This window comes from Haliaeetus leucocephalus, unplaced genomic scaffold, assembly GCF_000737465.1.
Source record: "Haliaeetus leucocephalus isolate CR32 unplaced genomic scaffold, Haliaeetus_leucocephalus-4.0 Scaffold932, whole genome shotgun sequence".
Taxonomy (NCBI): domain Eukaryota; kingdom Metazoa; phylum Chordata; class Aves; order Accipitriformes; family Accipitridae; genus Haliaeetus; species Haliaeetus leucocephalus.
In genome coordinates, this window is record NW_010973368.1 from 1,263,204 (window position 1) to 1,275,614 (window position 12,411).

Sequence of the window (12,411 nt, forward strand, 5' to 3'; positions counted from 1 at the left end):
CCCAGAGTGTCCCCTGCCAGGGGGAGGCACCTCCTGTTACTGGCCGGTGTTCGATTTCAGATGCTCGGAGACCAAACTGACATCTACCCAGAAACTCTTTATTCCCCCTAAAGTGTTTCTTCCAGTTTATCTTAACAAATTTAGGAGCCTTGTGTTTTGGAATCTGAGAACTACAGTAGTTGTTTGAAATGGGACTTGAACTGCCTCAAACCCTGCATGCCAGAGTAACAGAGGCAGTTTTTGGAGATAACTCATGCTCTCTTGTTACAGCCAAATGCCATGTGTTCTGTACATCGTGGCCTGTAAGTTAGCAGCAGCCATGCTTTATTTCCAGGCTTCTTCGAACATTCTGCAGTTAAGCTGCAGCCTAGCTTCATCTTCTTCCATAGGCTACTGAAACTTTTATTCCTATTTTTACAGTGCACTAGATTCTGCAGAATAGCATCATGGTGCTCCTTCTGCAGAATACCCTGTAACAGCATAGTCAACTCGCAGTCTGGCAGGACAGTTCACTGAGAGTGCTCCTGGAGGATCCTCACAACAGGGCCAGATGAATCGTTGGCGATGGCAGCATTGTCCTGATGCTGTCTTCCCCTGGAGCTTAGTGGCTCTTCTTCCCTGGCTGCAGTGACTTCACTGCACGTGCATTGCACAGCACATCCATACGTCCATCTGTTCTCCAGGAAAGGAGGCTGCTGGGACCAGGCTGCATGACTTGTCCATGGTAGCCAATAGTTTCTTCTGTGTCTGCCCTTGAGTTTTTCTCAGGAAGAAGGCTATGTAAAACAGGCTTCGTGGGCAGGCAGCCCAGTCTCAAGCAGTCCTTTGTCCAAGGAACAGCTAGGAAATTGCCTGTGTGTAGGTGTCTATACACAGGTAGAAAGTTACCTCTACTAGGTACCTACATACAGGTGCTGTCTTACACCTGGAGTGTGTATAAGGCTTGTATGCAACTTGCGTAGTAAGCCTTGTACATACAGATGGTAGGGACAGTGCTTCCTCACGCAGGATGTGTGATGGGAGAGTCATGGGCTCCAACATTCCATTGCCATTAAAACAGGCTGGTTGGTCTGCATCGCCTTTCTGGCTGTTTCTGTGTTGCAGTACTATTTGTTAGGAATGGTTTCAGCATCCTGTAGTAAAGAGGAAACTGGGCCTTGATTTTCTACGTCCTGGGTATATTCAACCATTAGGTTAATGTATAAGAAATGTACAGTACCTCCATGTATTTTACCAGTGTCTTAGAAGCAAGTATCTGCATGTGTATTTGAGAGCCTCTGCAGACAACCTGAAGCTGTCTTAAAGATATTTTAAGTACCTATATGCTATGGGAAAAAAAATACCTAGGTGTGCATAGTTAGCCTCAAGCAAGTATGAGCTCACTCTACCCACAGCCAGGCTGATAACTCAGGCATGGTGCCGCACTAGTGTCTCTGTTAGCTAGCCATGGGCAGAAAGCTCATGTTTGCTTGAGGTCAAATATCTGAATCTAGCTCGTTTCTTTCTTTCTTTCTTTCTTTTTGAATCCTGTACATCCTTGTCCCTGTGCTGGATTCAGATTAACTAGGTGCTGTCAAGGATGGGCATGGACACATGTTGTTTTGAGGCTGCCTTAAAACTTGAGGTTTTTCTGGAATTTGGTAGTACCTGAACAGTGATTTCCAGAGTAGTGATATTGGACTGAAATGCCTGTAGTTTGCCTTAGATCTGTCTTCTGCTCCCGAAGCTCAGAAAGCTCATGTGCCCTTGAAGTGATCTCGTATTAGAAAAGTAACAGTTACTTATATATCTCTCATTGCTGTGGTTAAAATCCCTCAGAGCATCAGTGTTGTCTTGCCACCTATTAGTTCCAGTCTTCAAAGGTGATGTTTCACCTAAGTGGAATTTTGAGAAGTGAAGAAAATTATTATGGTCAAATTTCTGACTGTTGTGATATATTCAGGGAACAGCAAGGGACTGCTGTTTTCAGAAAGAACGTGTGCAGTACTACTGAAATGCTTACATAGCAGAAGACAGACTTAAAACATCACTAGCAATTTGGATTTGTTGTACTGCAAGAGCCACTTCGCTTTTTGGCTTGTCTCTTTGAAAACTGGGCAATGCAGATGGTAGTGGGAGCAGTGCGAGAAGAGGCTGCAGTTCAGCAAGCCTGGTTCTCAGTACTTGTGAGCAAAACCAGTTTGTGAGGGCACCTATTCCTGCTCCCACCTAACTGTCACAGAACCACAGAACGGTTGAGGTTGGACGGGACCTCTGGAGGTCATCTCGTCCAACCTCCTGCTCAAGCAGGGCCACCTAGAGCTGGTTGCCCAGGACTGTGTCCAGACGGCTCTTGAATATCTCCAAGGATGGAGACTCCACAACGTCTATGGACAACCTGTGCCAGTGCTCAGTCACCCTCACAGTAAAAAAGGTTTCCTGATGTTCAGATGAACCCTCCTGTGTTTCAGTTTGTGCTCACTGCCTCTGGTCCTGTCACTGGGCACCGCTGAAAAGAGCTTGGTTCTGTCCATCTTATTTACACCCTCCCTTCAGATACTTGTACACATAAATAAACACGTGTTGCAGAGCCCTGGCCTGGGGCTTCAAACATGATGACCAGTTTGCGGGCAGTGCTAGCTCATGTCTCACTGGGTTCTGTGCTTTGCTGCAGGCTAGCACTCATTCCGGGGAAGGCAAGTGAAGAGGTGAGCAGAGTTGTGCATATAGTGGAGAGAAAGGGGGAACGTTCTTTATGGCATGTTTGGGTAACCAGTAAATGCTCTGATGCCTGAGAGAAATAAATACAGTGCCATAAATACATGGCGATCAGTCCTTCCACAACACTGACTCAGCAGATTGAACATCAAGATTCTGGTATTGCAAGATTTGTTTTTTCATTTTCAGATTATTCCTGTCCTGTTGTGCAGTCTCTTCCATAGACCTGAGTGGAGCTTTTAAAACAGCTGAGTTTCTTGCTCCTGTTATTTTAGAAGATGGTTTTAGCAATTTGCCGTGCTGTTAGACACGTTCTAAATTCCAGTTTCATTCACATAGCTAACAAAAAATTCATCTACATTTAGCTACTGCCTGAAACTTGCCTCTCCTAACCGGATATTAGGAAGTTCTGAATGTTTATCATATATTGACAGATAAACAATTTTTAAAGTAGTTGTTCCTGAGCCTTTTGAAACCATTAATTGACGGAAATGTATTTCATGGATCATATCAAGTAAATCTTAATCCACTGTATTTATCTGAATAACACAGATATGACATGTGCATAGGTTTCATTTTAAAAAGTGAATAAAAGCATTGCAGTGTTTGAACATCGTCAGAAGATATGATAGTAAGGTTAAAACCCGTCTTCTGTGCCTGGTCCATCGTTTCAGTTTTCATCTGTAGCACTTAAAATCTACAAAAGAACATTACATCCTTGCAATGGTAATAACACTTGAAATGCTAAACTTTTGCATGTTAAAAAAATCCTCTGTAAGGATTTACAGTTACTGTAGGTTAAGGTTGGACCGTTTTGGTCAAGTGCAGGACAGCCTTTTTGTTTTAAAATAAATGCAGTTGCTGTTAAGCATTCTAACTGAACAAAAAGGCAACTTATTAGAAATATTTGAAGGAAGCAGTGGTAGTGGTTTTGTAAAAGAGAGTCAATGACTTTAATTCCTATCAGAAGGTTCTTGTGTGCATTGTACTAAAGACCTTAAAGACACAAAGCGTTGCACAAGTATTGAAGTATTAAAAAGGCCAGAACTTGGTGAGATTTCTGTGTTGGGGGGACGTGTGTCAGAATTAATTGTTCTAATATCTCTAATGCTGTTTTTATTAACATCTGTGTATTTTTCTAGAATATGCTTTTAAGGCCATAAACCAAGGTGGACTTACGTCTGTAGCTGTTCGTGGGAAAGATTCTGCAGTAATTGTAACACAGAAGAAAGTACCTGTAAGTAGTCTGTTTTTGAGGGGAGGACTGGAAGGAGGTGAGAAAAAAGGTGGGGGAGAAACTCTGCAACATTGATATTACATTTATTAGCATTGACATATATTGCTGTTTGAATTGAATATCATATTAGCATTCTGCTTACTACAAGTTCTAGCTCCGTTTAGTGCTTGATTGTACATTTCATCACCAAGTCCTGTAATGCTTGTTTTCTCTGTAGTTGATAGGGATAAAGCTAAAATACGAAGTTGGTCCCGCTGTACTTCAGCATGCAGACATTACTCTGGCTTGTAAGGGATGCGTCATCCATAATCAGTTTCCTGATTTCTTTAATTCCTACTCAGAAAATGTTACACCAATAGCATGCAGAACAGATTTTCATGAGTGTTTCAGCAGTGGTGATGTATTGTTGACAAAGGGGGAAAACCGTTGTGTTTGAAGGGCAGCATGCAATAAGAGTACAACTTTTTTTGTATGTATGTTCTCAAAGTTTCTTCAGAGGAAAAAGGACTTCGATTTTGGTCATGCTCTAGCTGTCATCCTTTTCCAGATATTGCGGTTTTTATCTTCCCTATTCTTCTATTTCTTCCTTCGCATGCCTACAGCGGTAAATAGTGGAGAGCCTGAAAGGCAATTTTTAGCTGTTAGTTGATTCTTTCGGGCTCTTCTGTAGATACCAGAGCATCCCGAGTCTGTCTTTTTTTTGTACTTGAAGGACAGCGTTTTCTATTAGATCATTTCCATTTCTTCTTTAGGACAAGTTACTGGATTCCAACACAGTGACTCATTTATTCAGAATTACTGAAAATATTGGCTGTGTGATGACAGGAATGACAGGTATTTAATTCACCATCTTTTATAAGTATCTGAAGTGTGTCAGATTTTTTTATGTAGTTCACCATCACATAAACCAAATAAATGCTCTAGGAGATTTGTTCCACTCGGTCTGGTTTTGGAGAACTTGTCTAGTTCTGATGTGTATATTTAAAGACAACTTAAACTCGGGACTGGAATTTGCATTCTCAAGCAATGCTGCGAATAAACGTGGTACATGTTCAGTGAAATTAATATTAGTTCTTTCTGTCTAGCTGACAGCAGATCCCAGGTGCAGAGAGCCCGCTATGAGGCTGCTAACTGGAAGTACAAGTATGGCTATGACATCCCTGTGGATATGCTGTGTAAAAGGATTGCAGATATTTCTCAGGTCTATACACAGAATGCTGAAATGAGGCCTCTTGGTTGCTGTAAGTATAGAGTATGAAAATATCTTTTCTGTTTGTCGTGGTTTAACTCCAGCCAACAACTAAGCACCATGTACATCACTCACTTCCCCCCACCCAGTGAGATGGGGGAGAGAATCGGAGAAAAAGTAAAACTCGTAGTTTGAGATAAGAACAATTTAATAGAACAGAAAAGAAGCGGCTAATAATGATAATAATAAAATGACAATAATAATAAAATAATTGGAATATACAAAACAAGTGATGCACAATGCAATTGCTCACCACTTGCCCACCGATGCCCAGTTAGTCCTCAAGCGGCGATCCCTCCCAGGCCAGCTCCCCCCAGCTTATATACGGGACATGACATCACATGGTATGGAATACCCCGTTGGCCAGTTTGGGTCAGCTGTCCTGGCTGTGTCCCCTCCCAACTTCTTGTGCCCCTCCAGCCTTCTTGCTGGCTGGGCATGAGAAGATGAAAAATCCTTGACTTAATATGACCACTACTTAGCAACAACTGAAAACATCAGTGTGTTATCAACATTATTCTCATACTGAACCCAAAACATAACACTATGCCAGCTACTAGGAAGAAAATTAACTCTATCCCAGCAGAAACCAGGACACTGTTTCTTGTCTAAGCTTGCAACTTCAAGTATAAGAAATTCTCACCCATTTTCAAATTGTGCAAGATATGGATGTAACTGAAGGAGTAAGAGGGATGAACAGCCAAATGAGAGAGCAGTGTTTGAAGTCTTGAATTAGAGCCGTGATTTTACCATTGTCTTAGTGTTCGCACTGGAGTAAATAATTTAGCCTCTTTTAAACGTGTTATGCTATTTCACCTTAGTTTTGGGGGCCTGGTCTGTTTGCACTGTATTGTGATGTCTGTGAATGGGAGATGCTCTTTCTACCAGTGTCTTTGTAAATGTCACTGTTAAAACAGACATATGGAGAGTGCAGTTATGCTTGTGCAGATTTTATGGCTTTTTTATCTGAGTAGTATGCATAGGACAAAAATCTGTATAATTTTTGCTCTTAACCATGATATATATAATGTAGAGAAGAAGTGTTTAAAAATACCTCACTTGCAAACATTTCTACACCAGTCTTGTTTTATAACAGCAAATGCAGCTTAAATAAAAAAAGATGTGTGTAAAGTTGGTTTTTGTAGATATTCCAGGTCACCTCTGTGTTCTGAGGTTGGTTCTGACTTGTTTTTTCTCTTACATTTGGCTATGAGCAAATTATAACCATACTGTTAGGCTGACTGGGAACTGAGATGAAACACTGTTTCCTCAATTACTTTTTCATTAACCATTCTGTCTGGGTTTCTTTTTGTTTGCGTCGGGTTTGGGTTTTTTTTTTAATTTAAGGAGAATAGTTTCAGAATTGATGAATCACTTCTTGTAATCATAGTAGCCACTAGCACTTCTCACTAAAGCAGTAACATTCAGGGTTGCACCACGGTTTCCATGATGAGGCAATTTTCCTATGCTTGTATGCTTGTAATGTTCAGGAATGATTGTTTCTTTCTTTCCTTGGCATTTCCCAGGCCTTGATACTACTGGAAAGAGATTGGTTTGTTTTTTGTTTTTGTTTTTGTTTTTAATACATGAATAAAAATATATTTTTCTTAACTTTCCTTAACCTTTTTTGAAAAGATCATGGGAAATTTTTCTCTGTTGTAGTAGCAGCTGCTCAGAAGCTTATCAGCTATAACTACTAGTTAAAAGTTACACAAGTGTAAAGCGAAAATAATTTAAAACCTTGACCTTGTTCTGTTTTGGGGTTTTTTTGCAAGTACTGCTTTCAAGTTATTTTTAATATGCATATTGAGACTATACAACTGTAAATCTAGAAGTGTGGGTGAACACAGATGCATTTCAGTGATGTGACCAACTTGTGTTACTTGAAGTCTATCCAACTTGAAAGCACTTAGTCAAATGTTCTTCAAAGACTCAGTTTTATGTTCTGGTATTGCCATACTTCATTTCAGATTTTCTTTTTTCTTTTTCTTTAAGGAAAAGAGGAAAAAGGATGTAATGCAGTGCTTATCAGGATAGAGTTGAGAAATCTAAAGTTGATCTTTTAATATTTCCATTAGTTTCAACATATTTGTAAAGTTGCTCTCTGGTAAAAAAGGCACAAGTTAATAGAACTATTGTTTACACTTTTAAAGCTTCATACAATACACAGGATGTGAATTGTGGTTGTGTTACCTTTGTAGCGGGATTAAGCTTTTGTATTTCCTGACTTTGTGGTTCTTTGCACACTGAACATGGCAAAAATGTTCCTATGTTTAATGAGTAGCCTTCTTTGGGAATGACAGAAATGTAGTTTGCACTAAACTGAGTTGCGCACCTGGTGATGGGATGCTGGTAAGAAATGGTGAATTAGAGATACAGAGGAAATCACAGCCCGGTGTTGGACTGGTTCCCAAAAATGTGCTGCTGTGCATGCATGTTTTTCACAGGAGGGGAGTGTCTATTCTGTTCTTCAGTTGAATGAAATTGCTAAAACTGGGGAAAGAAATTAACAAATTTTCTTTTCAAGGTATGATTTTGATTGGTATTGATGAAGAACACGGCCCTCAGGTATACAAGTGTGATCCGGCAGGTTACTATTGTGGATTCAAGGCCACAGCTGCAGGAGTTAAACAGACGGAGTCAACCAGTTTTCTTGAAAAGAAAGTAAAGAAGAAATTTGATTGGACATACGAACAAACAGTAGAGGTAGGCCAGCAGAAGGAAATAAAGATTTGTTCAAGTATTTTTAATGAATATGCTGTATGTAGGCTTGTGATATAGAGGAATGCACTTAGGCATTTCCTGTTTTCTTACAGTTCCGTATTGCTGCCAGAGCAAGTATAGCTATTCCAACCAGAAAATCTTTTTAAGGTATTTTGCAAATGTTTAGTCATCTAATCTGCTTTTTCTGCTTTACATTAGCTGAAGCAGAATCTATAATTGTAGCACTCCCACTGTAGCTGGTGGTTGCTTACTACAGTGCTTGATTCTGGGGATACAAGTACAGTTTTCTTTTAGTGGCGCTTAAACCAATCTTCATGTTAGAAAGCATTTCAAAGAGGATGGGGTAGTGCTTGTCTGTCAGTTTAGTAAATATAACACTGGTTGTTACGCCTACTGTGAAAACTGTTGTTCAAGGCCCATTATAAAAATGTATCCTGCTTATAACATAGGTCAATGAACTTATTTTATAAATCAGCCTTACTTTTTCACTTACACTGTAGAGATCTGTCTAAACAGTCCTTTTCCATGGCCCAGCTGTTTCTCCTGCCAGGCCTTGTTCTTCTCTCATAATATTATGTTTCCTGCATCACAAGATCAGCAGTTGAAATGGGGAGTAATAACCTTAAGTAACTGACTCTCCTGTAAGATTAAGCAGAGTATTGTATTAAGATCCCTGTGAGTGCTGTGCAGACTCAGACCTTCAGCTAAATTACTTCTGAAGTCTACATTACTGTGAAAGTACCATTTAAATGGAAAGTTCCTCAGCATAAACTCATAAGTTTTATATGTATATCTTACTAAGTACTGATTTCCTTAATTTGTGATTTCTTTAAAGAGAAGATCCTGAGAGAGTTATATAATCATAGCATACTGAAATTGAATGTATTTGAAATTATCTCAGAGACCCTTTTTTATCCTGGCTAAATGTTTTTCACATTAAATATATTTTTCTGTCACTGCTTGATTATACTGTGCATGTTTCTTAGTTGAGCGGTTGGAGGTAGATGAAACAGTCTTTTCATATTCTTGGTTTTAATTCATAAAACTTCCATGGTATGGTGCAAATACTTAATTGGTAGTTAATCTGCCAGTCGAATTCTGGATGCGCTTCTATACCTTTTGTTATCTTTGTAAGAATGCTGATATTGTGAATGCAGATCAGACACTGTTACTCTAAAAGTTGGCAGTGACAGGGAGAAGCAAGTCTGTCAAGCAAAAACAAGAATCACATTTTTGTAATGTTCTTCACGCACGCACACACACATACACTGCCTTTTTTTTTCCAGGTTTGTGTTGCATTAGAGGTAATGCTCCAAGGATAAAAATTTTGTTTGGGGGGGGGTTTTGTGTTTTTTTTTGTTTGAGGGGCTGGGGTTTTTTTTTCAACTTTGCAGTCTTCTGGTAAGACATCTATATAGTTTTATAGAATTATTGCAGAATCAATTTATTATCAACATACTGAAAATAAACTTTGAAAAGTCTTGTCTAGTGTTCTGCGCTTCCTCACACATTACTGATCAGAATTAAATGCCAGCATGTCAGAATAACTGATATGATAATTATCTAGCTACATAGCTGTTCTATGGAACTTCTTTTTGTGCTCAATCATCATTTTAGGAATACATCTTTAGCATTATTATGACCCTGCTGCAGGGTTAAGTATGAGTGAGGTTGCAAAGAACACCTTTTAAAACAGGTGATGATTAGGGTGGAAAAAAAGTAAGTTAAGCTATGATGAAATGCAGCTTTTAAAAACAGAACATAATTTTAATTAACAGAAGAAAAGCCGAAATGGAAGCTATGCAAGTGACGTGCTTTGAGTAATCTTGAACTGTAATGATTATGTTTGTCTTGTTTGCCACTAATGAAACGTGTTCTGTCCTTGGGACGTGGGGTTTTATTCTTTGCACGATAAAAGGTTTTGGTTTTGTTGTGGGTTTTTTCTGCTATGAAAATGGTATGTCCCTTTGGTTTTTTTAGATGGGGCTTTTTAGGGAGAGCACCAGAGAGGGACTGTGTTCTATAACAAGGGGAAACTATTTGATACTTTTCAGCTGAGGTGTTGAGGTGGAAGAAAATAACTTAAAACTAGAAGGAAGGGTAGTTGTTAATGCTATGTCTATTAAAAAAAAAAAAAAAAAGCCTTAATGCTTTCTGTTTAATGATAGAGGCTTTTGTCATCTTTCAGACAGCAATAACATGCCTGTCTACTGTACTATCCATTGATTTCAAACCTTCAGAAATAGAAGTTGGTGTAGTTACAGTGGAAAATCCTAAATTCAGGTAAGTGATCAGTGTTGATAAAACTTAGTGTGTTTCTCTGGTTATGTGCAATTAGCCCTAACTTCTTGTGTAATGGTAAATTGAGAAAAAGAGATAATGTCAGATGTTGAAGTTTTGAAGGTTTTTTTACTTGTCTCTCCTCAAAATGTGTAGGGGTAAAAGACATTGTTTAAAAAAATAACACAGTTTTAAAATGTTTGACATGGTTAAGGCATCCAGTAGAAAAAATTGTTGCCTTTTGTTTCTTGAAAGGGTATTGCTTTATGTGATGATTAAAATGTAGTTACATCTGGTCTAGCTGATTTTTCATGCTTAAAAGAATCAAAATTTTTCTTTGTACTAGTATCTGGAGTCCACTTCCAAATCATAGTCATGACAACTAATGCAGTGAAGTCTCTTTTATGTTAGGGAAAATTTTGCAAGTCACTTAATTTTTTTTAAATCCTTTTCTAAATGAGATCTTTAAATGACTCTTGCTCATCTTGTTATTGCAGCAGTTTTTAACATCTCCAGTATACAGTTAATAGATTGAATTTGTATGAGTTGAAATATTCTGTTTAAATTTGACAAGATTAAAAGATCCTGGATTTAAAGATAACTGCAGTAATTTGGAACTGGCTGAACTTTTACTTCCTGAGTACACTGCATTCCCACCTAGCATGAAAGCAAGACACCTGCCATTTCCTCCCTCCCTTGTTATTGCCTGAATCTGAGTACAGTGCACTGTGTGCAGCAAGGTTACTTGGTCAGACTCTTGAGACAACACCTGGAAATCTTCCTGCTGAGGGTTATACCTCACACCAGATACAGTGTACTTGACAGCCTTCTCAGAACACAATGTGTATCTGCGGAAGGATGCATGAAATGTGGGGGAAAAAAGCTTTGGGTCTTTTTTGTTAATGCAAACGGACCCTCTGGGTATGTCTTACCTAAAATTTAGTTAAATCTGGGTTGCTGCAGAGGAGTTCAGTTATTTCTGCCTTAGTCTTTCATTGCTTTTCTTTTAATTAAAAAAGAGAGAGGAACAGCTAAATGGGGAAGAAAAGTCCTCTGCTGCTTTAGTCTAGCTACTTGGTAGGTGAGGATTGGAGAGAGGCTTCAAACCTTTGGGTCCTACAGGTGCGGTCTTTTGAGTGCTTCCTAATGTGTTTAAAGTTGACATGGTGATGATGGGTGGTTTTGCATTTGGTGGTGTGTGTTTAGGACAACAGAATAGCATAGCATTTTTGAGAAAGCATGCAGGAACGGCATTACACCTTTTCTACTGCTGGTCAAGTGCTAGCTTTCTGCCAAACTTCATTTACTGGTCTTATGTCCTTTTCAGAAAGGATGGATAACAGGCAGAGAGAGAAGGCTATGAAAACCTATGTCCCCCTTGGAGTAATCATACTAATTACCATACCCATTCTTCTCGCAAGGTCCCAGCTTGCAAATATATTACTCATGAGGAATTACCTGTTCTTTTTCTACCATTTGTTACCTCTTTGCTCTCTAGTGCCTTTGATTCTTCCTTTATTTTTCAGAAAGAATTGGTATGTCAGCCTGTGGCTGTGGCAGTGGGGATTTAAAGAGCTGAAAGATGCATTGTATATAACTTATTTGTGTAGATATTACATTGTAATATTGGAGCTTAAGGGGAAGAATGATTTAAGCCATTTAAGATTTCTTTTTGTTCTTTCAGGATCCTTACAGAAGCAGAGATTGATGTGCACCTTGTAGCTCTGGCAGAGAGAGACTAATTAGCATTCCCATTTCCATTGTCTGTGCTTCTGGCCAGGATATTTGGTGAAAAGAAAACACTTATTAATGGCTTTAGATTATGGGTGGAAAACAATGTTCACTATATGATGTATTTTACTCTGTACAAATAAAACAGAGGTTTTTGAAATACTTGGTGTCTCCTTTTAATGTAATTTTTTAAACTTTCAGTTCTATGAAATTCTCATCAAAATGCTTGATGACTTTGAATATTTCTGTGATGATGCTTGCCTCTTAGTTGTATTTTAAGAGAAATTTTATACTCTGTGCTGTATTTTTCATCTGAGCTATTTGGCTCCTAATGTAAAGTTTTATATCAGATTACATGGTGTGTGTGTCTTGAGATAATTTTACATTTACATGCGTTCTCTTGCCCTGATGTTGAAAGGCTTATAACATTACTGGTTTAACTGTGGGGAAATTAAGATCTTAATATTTGCTCAGGTTTGTATGAGGATATATG

The 12,411-nt window shown here is 38.8% G+C and overlaps 1 protein-coding gene across 2 annotated transcripts in view; it reads left to right on the forward strand.

The window, feature by feature from the left end:
* Positions 1 to 12,080, forward strand: part of PSMA6 (proteasome (prosome, macropain) subunit, alpha type, 6) — a 12,578-nt gene extending 498 nt beyond the window's left edge. For both annotated transcript variants that reach the window (XM_010583654.1, XM_010583655.1), the window contains exons 2-7: positions 3,840 to 3,934; positions 4,687 to 4,768; positions 5,020 to 5,175; positions 7,711 to 7,889; positions 10,096 to 10,190; positions 11,872 to 12,080. In XM_010583654.1, coding sequence (XP_010581956.1) covers positions 3,840 to 3,934; positions 4,687 to 4,768; positions 5,020 to 5,175; positions 7,711 to 7,889; positions 10,096 to 10,190; positions 11,872 to 11,929 — 665 coding nt within the window. In that variant the 3' untranslated portion in view covers positions 11,930 to 12,080. The remainder of the gene's footprint in view (positions 1 to 3,839; positions 3,935 to 4,686; positions 4,769 to 5,019; positions 5,176 to 7,710; positions 7,890 to 10,095; positions 10,191 to 11,871) is intronic.
* Positions 12,081 to 12,411: the final 331 nt, after the last annotated feature.